General features: G+C 45.4%; 1 protein-coding gene across 1 annotated transcript; it reads left to right on the top strand.

Annotated features, from left to right (window-relative positions):
* Window positions 1-4,050: 4,050 nt before the first annotated feature.
* LRRN4 (leucine rich repeat neuronal 4) lies at window positions 4,051-13,424 on the top strand. The gene is made up of 5 exons (XM_052784053.1): window positions 4,051-4,346; window positions 6,042-6,765; window positions 7,982-8,186; window positions 9,457-9,597; window positions 10,786-13,424. Exons 2-5 carry the CDS (start codon window positions 6,078-6,080, stop codon window positions 12,116-12,118), a joined length of 2,367 nt encoding a protein of 788 aa, XP_052640013.1. The 5' UTR covers window positions 4,051-4,346; window positions 6,042-6,077; the 3' UTR covers window positions 12,119-13,424.
* Window positions 13,425-17,467: the final 4,043 nt, after the last annotated feature.

Raw genomic sequence — 17,467 nt, 5'->3', positions numbered from 1 at the left:
AGAAAGAGCCAATACAGCCTGCTTCCCAGTCCTCTGTATTTCCCTCTCCTCAGCACTTTTTACACAGGGGCTGAGGGACTATCCAGTTTTTCTTCAGTCTGAGAAACGCCTATAACAGATAGTCCAAGTCCAAACACTTGCAATATTTAAAACCTGCCCAAGGGTGCCGTGGGAGAGCTGAATGCATATCTTAGTGCCAGCACTTCTTCCACACACAGCCTTCTTCCAGACTCAGCCTCCACCTAGACTTTTAAGTCAGGATCGTGACCATGCCTACATTAGAGCCTCTCATTCAGCAATGACAAGACTCCCATAAATTGTTCATCGGGAAGCCCAGCCCCATGCTTGCCACTCTTGGAGCAGAGCTTGTCACACAACTGTTGCAAGGAAGCCCTGTAGTTGCCACCTGTTTTCTAAATAATCTGAACACAGGAATGCAAAGATACGGGAACTTTGAATGTAGTTCTCATTAGCAGAGTGTGTGGCTCATTTTACTGCTAAACAAACATGCCTACTTGCAGTCCAAGTTGTCTGGACTGGGATTGCAGAGAAACTATCAAATATTTCCATTTTCTTTCCTGCCCCTCCCTCAATCTCACTCCATGTGTCACTGTCTTTCAAGTAAAGACTTCCTGCTGCTCTGCAAGGAAGAGCTCTGCCAGCTCATCCTGGCTGGCTGTAAGCCCCACCCTTTGTCATTTTAGCTTTAAGGGAATGATCCCTTGCTGCTGTCTTCTCTCCACATTTCTTTAGATCATTAGCTGTCTTTTCTCCTTGCTCTACTCACCTTGCAAGGCTTTTCCATGATAGGTAGGGAACACTTCGGAAAGAAATCTGGTTTTATCCAGTTGCTTTCAGCGCTGCATGTGACTGTAGCTCCGCTTCCTACAAGCAGTCCCTGGAGAGGTCGGAATGGGAAGGCACAACCCAGGGCACTCCTGCACCTCCATAATTCCAGGCTGGATAGGGTCGGCAGCTCCTGAGGGGAGGCCTGCACCAGCCTGCTCTGCCTGGCACCTGCACCAGCCCAGCTAAGGGCCAGCCACAGCATCTCGAGTCATCTTTCATCCCACCCCACGTCACCCAGCATGTCCCAGCCAGATTCCAGACATTCCCCTTAATGCGCACGGGTACCACACCCTCCCTTACTCATGCGATAACCTGATTAGACTTGGCTTTCGCTTGTTTGTACCACCTGGTTTATACATAGGGTTAAAGACCATAGGCTCGGTGGTCTGTAGCAACCACGTTACTAATTACACAGTGCCAGATGTGTGAGATGTTTTAGCGAGAGTGAAAGCAGGACAAGGGCGTCTGCCCTGAAATTTCGCAATGCAGAGACAAAATCCTGGACAGGAATGTTGTTCAGATGATAACAAAAACCTTTAGGAAACTAATACCTCGGCTCAGCTGCAACCCTGTTCTGTCCATCGTGCTTAATTAAACCCAAGTCAGGTTACCCCAGCAGGGTAAAACACTGCTGATGTCAGATGGCTGCTGTCTGTTCCTTCTTACAACAAATTCCATAGGGGATTTCACCGCTGCCTTCAGCATGCATTACTGCAGCGGACAACACACCCCCCCCATAGTTTTCTGAAACTTCAGGCTAAATAAACCTGTTCTTGCATTCTCTCCCTGTTCTCTGTAGGAAAATGTCTTGCTTGCGCTTGCTCTGTGGACTGACCTGCAAAATACTTCTTTTCTTTTGTTGGCTTTAAAAGCCATTCTCCAGATTTTTTCAGGATATTTTCATTCTTAACCATCACTTGGATCACGGCCAGTGAGAAACATTCATCTCTTAAACTTTACAGCCTGGTACCATCCTCACCTTCTCCTGCTCTCCCCATGCTTCTGCTTATCTTGGTGTCACTAAGGAATGCAGGGCTCATCCCTAGCATTCCTGCAGGCAGAGGGGTTTTGTGCAGCACTGAATGAGCCCCGGGGAGGGGTTGTCTGGTTCAGCTCTTTGTGCATCGTCCATGTGAAAAGGCTGACAAAAATGCCTGCCTTTACTAAACGTTCCCCCAGGTTGCCACTGAAACTCTTAGAAAAGTAGAAAAAAAGAGAGTAATAACCTGAAGAAACACAGCTACATGAGAACAGGCCAAAGTGACTCACAAAGGGGAAATCTCTGCCTGCTGCTACCAGATGATTTCAAAGAAACTGGTGAGAGTGCGCTGCTGTCTGCCCTGGGAAACTTTCACCAGTATCTGGGCAGCTGTTTGAGATGTAGTACCATAGCAGTAAAGTTCCAGATGATTAGAGTCTGCAGCTAGGCAAAGAGCTGGGAAAATACAAAGCCTGCTTCAAAAACTAGGCATCCAAAAAGCAGAGACAAAGGTGGAAGATAAAAATAACAAAAGCTCATTTTCCAAAGGTGGTCTGCTTCTTTCAAGAGGTTCGTATCACTCAGAAATCAAGGCCTCTGGGCAAAGACTCCACCTCCCCTCCACCTTCACTGAAATGAGTGGCCCACTTGCTGGGCCGCTTTTCCAGTCTTACAAGGCTGCTTGTCTCAGCCTCCAAAATGAAGTCAGTAAGGTTGAACACATTAAAAGCAAGGCAGCATTTGGCTCACCAGGTTTCATGGAGTAATTTTATAAGAGATTAAAAACAATAAAATAACCAATGAAAATTCACTGTCCGTAAATACTGAGTTAACGGCAGCAAACAACATGGGTACTTAATTGCCCAAGGCAAAGCGAGGCCACCTCCCTGCTCCCTGGTTTCTCAAAGAGGAGCTTTGCAGCCAGCAGGTCTGCAAAGCCAAAGGGAAGGTAGGATTTCCACCGGCCTGGCAAGGACTGGACTTACCTCCTATTATACCAAATTCTTCAGATTTTTTTAACCTGCTCCAGTTTGCCCTTTGAACCTAAGATGCAGATCTCTGAAGGTACCTGTTAGCGCGCACGTGCCTGGCCTGCACGCTGCCCTAAACCCAGGCCTGCGAGCTGCTCCACCAGAGTTAATCTGTGGGATTAGCCCCTCATTTAGGAAACTATTTGTCTTGCCTTAGAGCCATTCCACACTGGAACAACCTGTACATCTCTCCCAGCCTCCAAGGGAACTGCAATGGCTCCAGAGAGTCCTGCTAAAAGACCGTATCTTGTTCTGTGGATGTTCTGGTGTTTTTCAAGGCTCTCTCCTCATGCAGATAATGAATGACACCGCTAATAGATAAGGTCTGCGTACATGCAGACTCAAGGTTTTTGGGAAAGCAAGACCTTTATCTGCACTTTAGCACCAAAGCATACAGGTCTGTGAGGTCTGTGTCATGGAACTCTTTTGTTGTCCTGACAAATGAAAAGCACTGACTACTGTTCTCCCTGAAAATTGTAATCACTAATTGTCTTATAGCAGCTTCTGAACAACGACCCTTTTGCATTTACTGTGGAACAATCTCTATCAATTCATCCCTTTCCAGCTCCTGGCTTTATTCTCAGCCCTTGACCAGCCTAACTATTATTTGAACGGTGGGAATGCTGAGAAACCCAGCTGAGGGCAGGTCCCTTGGTGGGAGATGTTTTACATTGTCAGTCTTATCCAGAAAAGGATGAGAGAAGGAGCTGAATGGGAATTCTGCCAAGCCACGCGGTACGGCAGATGAACAGAGAACGCAACCCACGCACAGCGGGACTGGGAAAGGCCTCCCACGTTCGTCACATGCAGCGTGAGATGCTGCAGGCCCTCTCCATCGGCTGAGACAATTCCTCTCTGCAGGAGAGGCAGGTGAGAGCTTTGCTTTTGAGATTTCCGAAGGGCCTCCTTAGAAAAGTCATTTGTCCTGCGTGAACATTTCCAGGACTTATTCCCAAGTGCAAGAGTCCTAGGGAGAAATATAAACACTTGAGGCCTTTTATTGGCGCCTAGAGAGCGACCAAAGCCCGTGTCAGCAGACAGAGCCTTAGCTTTACGTCATCATGACCTGTCAGCAAAGAAACACAATAATTCCTCTCCCTTCCCCCCTGTCAGTGGAAGACGTGAGAGTTGGGACTACAGACACTGATCTTTTCCCTTTACCCCCCTCTGCTTAGACACAGACAGACCAGCAGCCCTGCCTGAGGATTGGGAAATAAGAGCCCTCCCACCCACCTCCTGCTAGGGCCAAGGGAGCGGGAAAGCTGCCTGGAGCCACCCCTTCTCCAGGCAGGGGAAAGCTGGATGCGGGGGAGCGAGCCAGGAACAAACCTCGCCTGCGCTGGTGGGCAGAGCCACAAGCAGGGAAAGCCGGGAACAGAAAAGAGGCATTTCACGCTCTCGTCTGAGTCACCGAAGTGTATAAAATCAAGGCCAGGCAATCGGAGCCACACACAGCGGAGGCACGAGGCATCAGGACTTCTGGACAGGTACGTGCAAGCGGATGCGGTTTAGAGCCAGGGAGTAAGATTAAATCTAAGATCAGGATCCAGCAGTCCCATTCCTCCCATCCTCTCCCTGCCATGTGCTGGGAATCCAGCAGCTCCGGTGACCAAGAAGCCCTCAGGCTGCTCAGCCCTTGCCCGGTTCCTGATAACAAAAAGGACACAGGCAACAAAATTATACTATTTTGCTGGTCCCTACTTCAAACCTGAGACGGCAGCAACAAATGACAGTCTGGGCAAGACCTGGCACCATTCAGGGACAGCAAGTAGCTATTAAGGTTTGGAATAAGTCTGAGATATTTCATACTACATGGGGCTTCAGTCACCCCCCTACACTGTAATTATTTTTGGATGGGGAATGATTGTTATGATGCCTGGCAGCACAAAAGACAGCTCAGTAAGAAAAGCACTAGTTTGGGGCTGTGGTTAATTCCCTCCTCTAACAAAGATTACCTGGACAGCCTTGGACAAGTCATTTAGGACTTTTCTTCTTTCTTTCTTTTTTTTTTTTTTTTTTTTTAAATGACAAAGCTGGGGTGGGACAAAGAGGAAGCACAGAGGGAACTGTAACACTGAATAACATGATTCTTGGTACCCAGGCCTTTGGGGCCCTGATCCAGGAGCATACTCCCAGTTTCTGACCACTTTCACGGAAATGTGGTTCAGGAGCTCCATTTTCAGTACATCCTTTCCCCAGGAGTTGGAGTGCATAGCATGTCTGCGGCTCTCACTTGCAGCAGGGCCCCAGCCCTGCCACCGCCTGGCAGACAGGCTCCGGGGCGCTGCCAGCAGGTCAGGAGCAGAGGAGGAGGGCGAGTCTCAAAGTGCCTTTGGGGTCCCCACCGTGGCTGTCACTCAGAACGGGGCAGAACTGCCCTGGTAGAGCCCACGCGAGCCCTGGGCTTTTGCTGCTTCAACTTCTGCCAAGGGAAGGAAAGCCCTTCCTAACATAGGAAAGGCACTTTTACCTGCCCACCCCATTGCAGCTCAGCCCAGTTTGGGCTCCTATGTCCTTTAATGTTTGACAACCCTCCCCTGCCTTTGGATCTGTACATTTGCTTTGTACAGCCAACCTTACAGAAAAATACCCCTTGCCACAGTCACACCTGATCCTAGCCCTGTTGCTTGGGTATCATCCCATTAGATAACTCTTCCCAGCAGGCTGCCCAAACTGGACGCTACGCAGCAGGACAGCCCTGCAGAGAGCAATACGCAATCACGTATAAAAGCCAAGTCCCATAACATGGCAATATCCCTCTCCTGCAGCTTGTCCAGTATAGTACCAACTGGTATTTTTATACTGGAGCAGCACTAGCGCTCACTTGTACCCTGTGCTGCTGGGGAGCCCACCTTCTATGCTGCTGCTGTTCTGGGTGCCAGCCTGGTGCTGAGGCTACTGGTGTGGGAACCGGACACATGATACAACTTGGTTGCTTTCTGCATGAAAAACTGTAGGTACACTCAGACTAAGATTGCATGATACTTCTGTCCCCAAGGGTTCATGTTTACTTAGGCTTAATTACAGAAGAGACATTAATTATCACTTCCCATGTCTGGATGTAATAGGAAAGGACTTACAAATGTTTCACTTTTAAATAGCTTGTAGCTGCCTGGAGGGATTTAATTTAGCTCTTAACTGTGATGTTTTGTTTTCCCCTCCCTGAAACAAAAACCAAGCAGATCTTGCAAGTTAATTGCAAGCCACTTAGGAGAAGGATGTTTTCACGCTTGCTCATCCTCTCTCTGCTGGTGGGGAACACGGCATCAGGCCCGGTGAGCAGAGCAGAGCCTGCAGCATCCAGGGACATCACCACCTTTTTCCAGCTGGCTCAGGAAGACTCCTGGGAGAACGTTAATCTCACCAGCATGTCCTGTGAGGATCAGAAGAACAGGACCTGGATCACCCTGCAGCTGACCAACAGCAGCCTGACAGCTTTCCCCGTCTGCCTTCCGGAGACCCTGGAGACCTTGGATCTCAGCAACAACCTCTTAGAAGAGGTGAACGGCATGGAGATAGCAAACCTCCCACAGCTGCGCACCCTCTCGCTGAGGCAGAACCATCTCCAGGCAGTTCGATGGGGATCTGAAGACCTCAGCAGTCTCCTCTCCCTGGACTTAAGCTTTAATAAGCTGTCCTCTGTGCCATCATGCCACAGCTCTGCCCTGCCTAACTTGAGGTGGTTGTCCCTGGCTGGAAATCCATTGATTGAAATCCAGCCACTGGCTTTTTCCTGTTACCCTCAACTACAGTTCCTGAACCTCTCTGCAACACTGCTCGGGCAGGATGACAGCAGAGGAATTAGGGAGTCTGCTTTTGCCATCAGCATATCTCCCAGTGAGGCCACAAACAGGCCTGGAAACACCATCAGGGTGCTTGATCTGAGCGGGACCTTTCTTGAGAAAAGTAAGTTTCTGGATTTCCCACTGTAAACATGGGGCTTGGTCAGGCCGGGGGGAGCAGAAGACTTGGTGGGATGATGGCTCCCATCCTGGCTAAGCCCAGGCTGGAGGGGGAACACCCCGCGCTGAAAGCTGCAAACAGCTGGTCCAAGCGTGCAATGCACTCTCCAGCTGTGATGCAACCACTGGGGGGAAATCCTCACACAGACCAGCCTCCGAAAGGAAGGGCAGAGAATGGACACCACCAAACAGGACTATTTGTCCCACTGTTGTTCCCCACATCTATCCTAATTCCACCATCAGCCCTGAGATTAGCTTTGGGACATGCAGGAGGGAATTCATTTCTCTTTCCAGACACACTGCTGAAATCTGTGTCTATCGCCACAGTTACACTCTGCTTTATAGCACTGTATTGAAGTAGCACAGAGAGGCTTTTTGCGTCAACCGCAACCAGCCAAATACTTCCACACAGGGAGACAATCCCTGCCCTGAGCAATTTACAGCATGATTTTTTTCTTTTGTCTGCCTCCCCTGCCAGCCTCAGTTTATAATTGAGGTGCTGAGGTGGACAGGTGTTAGATGCCTTGCCCAGCTGCTCTCAGCCTGAGGCAGAGCCAGGACCTTAGGGACTCCTCAAGCTAGAGGTTTCACCTCAACTCACATTTAACAGATACACCACCAAATTTCCTCCATGAATTTGCCTAATCCCTCTTCTGGTAGCAAGTTACACAATTCAGTTGTGGGGTGGAAAGGCACTTTTGTATAAGACCTATTCTTTCAGTTTCATGCCTCCCAGCTCTTTTTCCTGTGCTAGGAGAAATAAGAAGTTATTTGCCTTTCTCACACCAGTCAGGACTTTGTAGACCTCTCTGATCAACTCCCAACCACCACTTCTCCGAGCAGAGAAATCCTTGTTTATTTAATCTCACTTAATAGGAAAGCTATTCCATATGTCTTATGAGCTTTATTGCTCTTCTATATTCCCTTCTTTTCCTCTGCCCTATGACAGGATGACCTGCAGGTAATATTACAAAAATGTGATTGCATGGGTGTTTATATACTGCTGTATTTATTTTTGTTCTATTCCTTTTCCAAAGAGAATAGCTGCAGAAGACCACAGAGATATTTTATATCTCTATGAATTCAAACCTTTTTTCTAGGCAGAAATCCATAAGAATGCTCTATTTAGGCAACAGGTATAAATCTTTTTTCTGCTTCAGTTCAACTAGAGTGGGCCAGAGACTTGCCCAACCTCAGATCACTCCACCTGACAAAGATGTCACGATTAAGAAGCCTTGATACTGACTTCTTCAAGTCCATGCCTGGTCTCCACGAGCTGAACTGTCAAGACTCCCGCTCACTGGGTTTTGTGAGGACAGAGATGTTTGACAGTGCTCCTCATCTGAGCCATCTCTCGTTTGAGAAGTGAGTTATTTTCTTTTTTGTTCTTCCTCACATAACATTGCCTTTGCCTCACAGCACCATGGTGCCTGGGAGCTGATTTTTATGCAGAGTTTGCTTGTTATTAAATATTTAGGAAGGAGGAATGGGCTTGCATGCCATCGAGAAACTGTCTTATACTCAGATATGCCATGTAAAGCCTGTGATGTAGACCTGATGGAGCAGAAGAGCTGATACAGCCCAAAGAGGTGGCACGAGACTGATAGCACAGTTACTGGTTGCTTGAGATTGCATCCATCGTGCTTCCACTTTTCTGCCTTATCTCCAGTCCAATGGATGAATTCATCTAGTGCTGTTAAGATTAGCATAGATCCACTGAAGCACACTTGCGATACAGACCATGCTTCCAACATCTACAACGGCAATGTCTCACCAGAGGAGAAGCAGGTCACTGAGGATTCCTTGCTCTACAAAGGTTGAATGCTGAGAGTTTCCTAAAATCTGCACCTTGGAAGCAGTCAAAAATCCTGTCCCTCCCACTTTCAGTGTGAGAGATTAATGTAGTTCCTTGTTCAGCATTAGTAAAAGCAATGGTTTAGTCCTAATTCTAGAGGTAACACCTCAGTGTGATTTACTTGGTAAGTCACACATCTGTTGAAATACTAAGGGAAACAAAAGGTTGAAAGTGTTTTATCAAAACAAGAGTAGGTAAACTGCACACATAACAGTCAGCATAAAGGAAAAGATCTGGAGAGCACCATAAAAGATTTCTGTGATATGGGCCCAGATTATAAGCATATCAGAAAACAAACACTAGAGCACTGGCTGTGCTCTAGGAACCAGTTTCAGGAGAATAAATGCATTTAAGCAAAAAACCCCAACAGATTCCATCCCCCACTAGATTGCCACACTGAATTTACACAGCACTTTACAGTACCAGCAGGAATACAAGTTCAAAGTGCTAATAAAAACCAAAGGAGTCATAGACAGAAGAGAGCATGTGGGCACTCAGACTGCAGGGAAGTCACATCATCACACTATTTCTGCAGCTAGGACAGCTTAACAGTAAAGGCAAGCAAGGTCTTCCTTATTAGTCATTTGACTTCAGTAGGTGAGAGTCTATATTATGAAGGAGGCAATTAACATGAAGAGGATGACTGGTGTAGAGAAAGTCAAGCTGTTACAAGCAGACTGAGAAAGCTACAGAAATGGTATAGTAAAAAGTGTAGCTGAATGCATGATGGCAGAGAGGAGAGCTCAGAGTTTGCTAATTATTGCATTTGTCATCTTGTAGCTGTAACCTGAGTTCCTTTAATGTTTGGAATACCACCAATTTATCAGATAGCATCATCATCAACTTGTACGGAAATCCTCTGTTATGCGACTGCCAGCTCTCCTGGCTGCTCTCCAACACCAAGAAAGTTGTGCTGCAAAAGTAAGTGAATTCAAGGAGATAAAGTAATGCTCTTCAGATGCAACTTAAATGTGTAAGTTATTTGGGGACCAAAGATTCACTACCATCTAAGTATTCAAATTCCTTGTGTGTTCCTCCCTTCCACGAGAGGTAGAAATGCAAAATAAAGTCCCCTTCAGGGACAAAGCACGGCTGAATTACACTTGAATGTTGACAAATGCGATGGGCACATGTAGAACAGTATAAAGTGTTATTAGCTGTGGATTCTACTTTAAGGTGACAGTAGCTTATATTGTCTCTATTTTGGTTCATATTTCTCTATTAGCTGGAGACAAAAAATGTGCTGGCTTGGTGGCCTTGATGGGCCAGCACTGGGAGCAGGAACTGGAAGACTTTGCAAAAACTTTAGCAAATTATTTCCTCCTTGCCCTTGCATTCCCAAAGCATTCCCCTTGCATTCCCATCAGCACAGGCAGTCAACGAAACCCCTTGCAAATAGCACCATTTGTCACCTATTGTTTTCATGCTCTCCTACAGTTTTACAGACTAATTACAATAAGCTGTAGTTAAAATAAGTACTTTGCATATGTATGATCTCTCTTCCTTTTGAAAGGCCACCAAGAAGATTTGTCATCCGTAGGGGAGAGAGCAGGGAAGTAGGGTGTTAAAATTAGATTGTTTCTCATCAGGATGGGCTTAGCAGTTGCATTCTTTACAAAAACATGCGATGTGTGAGTAAAGAAAGAACTCGAGCTTAGTCATTTAAAAGCACATCCCAGTGTCAGCACAGCTCCAGCTGCCTAAACCAGCTGGCTTAAGGATCCTGGGGACCCTGTTACATCTCTCTGCATGTGTTCCCCTTTTAGGGTGGCATTAAAGTCTCACCCTTTACAAGAAGCTGCCTTGAACCCCGACACTCTTGCTAAGGTTCACAGTCCTTGTACCAAAGGATGCTTCCTCTCAGGCAAAAGATATTCCTGCACCTTAAGAAAACCAAAAGCCAGTCAGCTAAGTTCCCAGTGCTGTGGAAGGCCATCTGCCAAGCACAGGACTACTGTTAAGACAACCTAGCTTTGGTCTAGGTTTCATGTCTTCTTTAATATAAAGACTGTTATGGGACAGCAGGTTGCCAGTTCCAATCCAAGTAGTCTTACAGGAGCCTGTCATGTTCTTGGGGATCTTGTCTATTCTAATTTGTCTCCTCTGCAGGGCTTGGGAGACTTTTTGCAACACATCCCGTGAAGATTGGGGCAGACCTTCAACATCTTTTTCTCTGCTAGAGCTCTACGATAAATGCCAGTCTGAGAGAAACGTTACGCTGCCCGATTCAAACACACCCTCTCCTGAACACGATGCTTTCAGCCTTACCAGTTATGATGCCACTACTGTAGTAACAACAACAGACTCTGCTCCGCTAACCAAAGACACTTACACCAGCTCCCTAATTCAGAGGAATGTAACGAGCATGATGGCAGCCAACCCGACTGAGCTGATGCTCACAAAAGCCAACAGTTCCTCCCACAAGGAGGAGGCACTTTCTGAATCCACGAGCAATCCCCCTTCCTTCGCATCCGTAACCATCTCCCTGGGTTTTCTCAAAGAACTCTATAGTCAGTCCTCAGATTATGGCTCCACGAGTCAAACTGAAACACATCAGCTGAAGAGAGATCTCAGAACAACCAACGCGACGTTTCCCCAGGAAGGCCCATTCAACCAGCCCACTAGTGATTATTCTACTAGAGCAACAGGAAACCCCGATGCAACTGACCATTATATTAACACTTCTGCCACTCATGCTGGGGAAGGTACACCACAAACAACCCTACAACACCTGAACTCCACAAGGAGCAATGCTCGGTCAGAGCCTGCATCCACCAGATCACTGATACACTATGTAGATGACTATGATTACGATGAACAGTTGACGGAAACCCCAGTGCAACTGGTGTACACCTCCTGTGACTACAATCCTTGCAGGCACCTTCAGAAGCCATGCAGTGAACTTCAGAGTGCATCCCAATGTTTATGTCCTGGCATGTCGAGGGAAGATGAGGTTCCAGATCCACCGAGGCTCAGAGAGGTGTCTGAAGTTACAGACAGCTCTGCACAGATATGCTGGTGCGCCCCAAATTCAGTTGTTCACACCTATGAGCTGACACTTCATGCCCATGGCAACGAGGACAGACAGTTTGTCCTGGACAATATTTATTCCACAGCAAGGCAGTACACTCTGTATAATCTATTACCATACACCACTTACCACATTTGTGTGACTGCTTCAAACAAAGCAGGGTCAAGCCAGACAGCAAGTCAGGGAATTCCAGGTAATTCGTGCACCAGATTTAAAACAAAACCCAGCTACAAGTCTGTCTTTGTTGCTCTGTCTGCAGCAAGCGGACTCTTTCTCATTTCCACAATTATTTTGTCTGTATGTCTGTGTAAGGCATGTAAAAAGCCTCAGAGTGAGCAGTATGGTACACACTTAGTCTCTTACAAGAACCCAGCATTTGATTATCCGTTAAAACTACAAACCACTAATTAGCTCTAGGTGATTGTTCTATACATTCAAAGCTCACTGTCTCTGTCACCTTGGTATGTTTTCGTGCGACTCTCAAAATGTCCTTCAGCAAAACTATGAAACATCAGACTCCGTATCCCTTATGTTTCTAAGGGAGAGAAAAACACAAAAAAAGGAAAACTAATAATGAAGGTAGTCAAACAGAAAAAGCCTTTGGACTCTTGTTCATGTGCTGAGCAGCAGCAAACCTAGACACTAACCTTAAAAAGTTGTTTTTATAATCACCTACAAATATACCAGCATACATTTCACACAGTGAGAGGCTGCCCTGCCAGCCGTCTGCCTCCAGTATCTCTCTCATGGATACAGTCTCCTGAGAGCCATGATCCAAGATGCATCTAGCTAAGCACGATACACTCTGCTTTTATTCACATAAGTGAAGTTGGGTTTTCAATTTCTTCTAATGTCCATATAAAGGTATTATCCAAAACGAGAGTTATTAGTGGAAGGAGTGAGAGAAAGTTCTCCTTGGGCTCAATGGCAAGGTGCTGTGCAGATCTAACTCCATTAAATAACTCCAGTTGACTGCAACTGCTCAGCCCAGCTTCAGCCCAGGAAAAAAACCAGGAAGATTAATTGTAAAAAAGGACAGTGTAGGATCCTTAGGGCAGGGATAATTGTTTTATTCTGATTTTGTATGATGTTGTCCACAACTGAGGCTCCCAAGTACTACCACAATACCACTTTACAGGCAGTGAGGAGTTTCCAGTACAGCAGTAACCCACAGAAGGGGGGAGTACATTAGTATTTGCTTCACAATTGGTTTTAAGCAGTGATGATTGCTCAGTCCCATCTACAGATTTAGCAGGCTGATGATTTACCTCATACGGAGGCAAGAGCCAAGTAATGAAACAATTTAATGCATATGTTGCTGAGACTTGGAAAACTGAAATCCCATCCACTAGCAGCAGACTGTTATGCAGACATTTTTCAAATGTACTTTTGGGTGCTAATTTCTGCTACAAAAATAATCAGAAATGCTGAGAATTTCAGTTCTTCAGCAGCTTGGAGCTTGCCATTAAAATTCAGAGATGTTTGTGTAAGGGGAGGCGTTTGTCCCCATGAAATAATTCCTATTCAGAGACCCATAGGTTTATGTTTCAGTAGCTGCGTGTTTCTGCTACTGCATACTGCTGCTGTATATATGCAATATGTAAAATCGCCCCAGATCTCAGAGAGTGAAAGGTGCTATACAGTGTAAAAGAGTCTCTGTTATGTTAATTTTTTTTTAAATGCTTACAGTATTAATGGAAATAAAAGCTACAGAGTTGAGTTCTGGTTCTTTGTTAAAGACCTAAATCTTTGTGTTGTCTTTACCATCTACAACATTTAGCCTGAGAAACCAACTCAAACATTGTGTTGTTCTGGAACAGACTTTCAGCATATAGTAAAGTAATGTTTTTATTATGTTAATTTGTGTTATCTGGTGTCATAGGAGCTTTCATTTTGTATGGGCTTAAAGTGGCCTGTGCCATCCTCACCACTACGGGCTTGCAGCCCTTTCGTGCAGGTTTCTCCTTTCTACTACACCAGTGCTGGGAATGACACTGTCATTGGACAGATGCTCGTTGCAAATTCCTGCTGTGTGTGTCCTGAGCTTGGTTGAGCCCCATGACTCAAAACTCACAATAGAGGCGAACTGCAAATGAAAAAGCTGGGATGGCGTCACCTTTTACTTTGAAAATCTCTTTTATTTTCACATTCTGGTAGTTCAGACCTTCCTTTGTTTGGGCTTAGTTTTTCATATTTATTTCCAGTGTGATTTTTCCTGCATTTTCTGAAAGGTCTAGTGAGCAGGCGCAAATGATACTTTATTTGAAGTGAGCAGGAACCTTCAGTCTTTGACTCATTATTCCAAAATGGGACAGAGGTCATATACTCCCTTGTGTTTGTCCAACATAGCTCTAAGAGACCTTGACTGGGGTCTTTGGTATTAGCCAGAAACAGAAACAAAGTGGAGCAAAATAAGAGATCTGTGAATAGCAATTTATATAGTCTTGAAGATTAGCTCTAGAGGAGGACAACAAAAAAGATACTGCAACTGAAAATAAAGATTGTTGCAGCTTAACTATGAGTTAGCCCAAAGCAACAGGACACCATTTAAAATGAGATTTTGAGAGGATACGTCTAACTACCCTTTATAACATTGCAACTCATAATCACTGCAACACCTAACTAGAAAGCCACAAAGCCCAGCAGAAAATCTGCCAGTAATAGGATTTGACTTCCCTGAGGCTCAGTGACCAGGGGATACTCCAACCTGACACTACCTGGAAGCGTGACCTCGTATCAACCTCAGTCTCTTGAGCCTTTCCCCACTGTGTGATGCAGGTTTATCACAACTGATTTCTCCAACGAATTCTCACTCCAGCCTCTCCTGACTTTTCACAGACATTCACTCCTTTCAAGCCAACAGTCGGAGCCTCCCATTCTTTAAAAGTGCCCTTCCTGGGAGCCAAGCAAATATATAAGTCTCACTGGCATGTCCCCCACTTGCTCCAACTTAAAGTAACCCTCAACAGCCCGATAAACCATCCTGAAGCACAGATCCCCCAGCCAGGGGTAGTGCTTCCCTCTATTTGAATCAGTGCTTCTCTTACCTCACTTTTTCCTGATATTTGTGCTAAGCTGCAACCACTCTTCCTTGGATATATTATATACACACTCTGAAGTAATTTTCAAGTTACAAAAGCTAATGGCTTTATTCTGCCATACCTCAAAAATGCCAGCTTGGATAAAAAAGTCCTCCCCTTTACTGCCACCCAGAACTCGTGTGTCTTGTAAATAGCTGCTGCAGCCAAAGAACAGGTAAAATGACAATTATTCAAAAGGGCAACTTTCATTTGAGTAAGTCACAATATTTGCAAAGTAAGTCTTCAAGTATAAAACCTTTCTTTGAAAGCACTGCCTATTGCTAGTTCTTAAAACTGATGTATACTTCTAGAAAAACTGAACCACTTTATCCCCTCTAGATTTTTTATTGTAGCTGCACTTACTGATTCAGAAAGTAAACCCTAAAAAGCAAGCAGTATTTTAATCAACAGGGTAAAGTTATCTTGAAGCCCACTTTCTGGCTTCTACATAATCAAGTATAACTGCAGAAAAAAAATTAATGTCATCCCCATTCCCCAACCTCAAACCCCAAAGCTGTCATTCTTGTAAACACAACTAATAACCAGTTTGGATGTCTCCTGTACTTTCATTACTGTGGATAAACACAAGCAGCAGAGCCAGCTCTCACAGTGCTGCTTTGGACTGGGGCGGTGAGAAGAACAACCAGGGAGCTAAACGGAAACTTCCCCACCCACACATAAAGCCATGTTAGAAAGCTGCCCAGCTCTGCTCTGCGTGGTTGTTCCTCCCCCTCTTCCTGTTTGCACCCAGCAGCAAATCCTGTTTGTACCTCCAACTCCAAAGACATGAACCTTTGGCAGCGTGACTGGGATACCCACACATCTCTGAAACAATTTTAGAAGCTAACAAAAGTCAACCCATTAAAAAAAAAGTAATTAATAATCCACTTACTGTTTCACAGTTCAACTTGTCCTGTTTTTCTGTGAGAGGAAGATCACTTGGCAGAAGTGTAGAGAGCCTTTGACTGCTTGTGTCATTTTTTTTCTGGCTTTTCTTCCAAAGGTTTTCTTCTTTCTACAGAACCATGTTCAAGCAAAGGAAGTCCAAAATAGCCAACAGTGCATCCCCTGGGTGTCATGGCAGAAGTGCATGCTGCTCTGTCTCTAACTCAGAATTTTAAAATCAGCCACTGAGTCTCATGGAGTCTCCCAGCAGAAACACTCTGGGAAAAGGAGCTGATCCCTGAAAAGGCCTCCATTCAGAAAAAAACCCAGCTCTCTAAGGACCAGAACCCACACAGGCAAAGGCCTTGCTGGCTGGGGGGGGGGGGGCGGAACAGAGAGGGACCACCTTGTCTTCGGTGCAACAAATGCCATTTAGAGAAGCAGTCACCGAGAGCCCTGTCCTGGGCGGCAGAACCAGGGGGGTGGGAATGCCCAGAGCAGCATGACCAGGCGCTTCAGCCTGATCCACCTCGGTGACAGAAAGGAGCCTGCTTTTGAGAGTTGTCCCTGGCAGGAGGCATGATAGGCACTTAATGGGCCAGCTGGGAGACAATGCAACCCAAGGCAGGGAGCTCACATCATACCACTTTATCAGGCTTTATCAGCCTCTTCGTGGAAGGAGGCAAAATCAAACCACCACGCTCACTCAGCAAGCACTGCACTGGCACAGACGTACTGCTCCGCAGTGATCTCCATTCATGTGGTGTTAGAAACAAGGATGCCTCTGAGGGTTCAGGATCTTGCTTGTCAGGAAGCATCTGATTCGCACTTTACCTGAGAAACACAGAGATACTTATCACAGGTGCGAACGAACATGTTTCGTGTTTGCAGAAACAGATATTCATAAAAGAACATGTTTAACCTCCTGGTGCTTTTTCTTTCTATCAGCTGTCCAAAGTATGCAGAGTTTGTTCTGAAGCAGGGCAATATATTACAACAGTAATTCCAATCTCTTTAAAAAGTAATCAAGCAGTGCAACAAATAACAACATTCTTTTGAAATATATTCAGGAAACAATCCCTGACAGCAAGGCTGGTGTTCTGCTGTCATCTAGAGGGAAAGGGTGGAATCATCTCCCCAGTTGCTCTCCCACATGGAAATGAAAATACTCATTCTTTCACCAAAGAACTTCAGCCTACAGACCAAGGCTCACTAACTTACACTACCCATGTGCTCACCTGTGTGCATCTGTATATCCTTACCTATTAACATTTGGAGGGAAAGAAAGCAGAAGTGCTAAGAATTAACAGTAGCAACAGTCCCAGTCCCATAGACTATCATTCAGCAGCTTATCTGTCCCTGTCTCTAATTCTTTTTGTAGCCTTATGACCAGGAATTTCTCTGTCAACTTGACACTGATAACGAAAAATGTAAAATTTTTTTAAGAGCAAGGAAGGGATTACTGTCTGGGAAAACCAAAACTGGTAAATCAGTCTACAAGTGCAATGAGATTTTTTAAAATATTGTAGATTTTGGAAACAGAGATCGGATCACATTTGTTGCACTTACAGGGAAAAAAAAAGGCAAGAATTAGTTGGGTTTTTGATTCAGCACAGATAAAGATCAGTAACAGTTAAGTATATTTACATTATCTGATATCTTGAATTTCGTTTTGCATTATGTGGGATATTACAATAATTGGATGGGGATCTTCTAAGCAACTCTTACCTGCTTCAAAAAACCTGTTGATTCAATTGATGCTTATGGATTTTGTAGATCCAGGGCACAGTGGCAA

The sequence above is a fragment of the Harpia harpyja genome, chromosome 4, assembly GCF_026419915.1.
Source record: "Harpia harpyja isolate bHarHar1 chromosome 4, bHarHar1 primary haplotype, whole genome shotgun sequence".
Classification (NCBI taxonomy): Eukaryota; Metazoa; Chordata; class Aves; order Accipitriformes; family Accipitridae; genus Harpia; species Harpia harpyja.
The sequence above is the reverse complement of the archived record's forward strand: the minus strand, read 5'-3'. Positions and strand labels throughout refer to the sequence as shown.

Coding starts and splice junctions, on each gene's coding strand:
- LRRN4 (XM_052784053.1), top strand. CDS start 6,078: ATGTTTTCACGCTTGCTCATCCTCTCTCTGCTGGTGGGGAACACGGCA. Junction 8,187..9,456: donor AGCCATCTCTCGTTTGAGAA/GTGAGTTATTTT, acceptor GTCATCTTGTAG/CTGTAACCTGAGTTCCTTTA. Junction 9,598..10,785: donor AAGAAAGTTGTGCTGCAAAA/GTAAGTGAATTC, acceptor TCTCCTCTGCAG/GGCTTGGGAGACTTTTTGCA.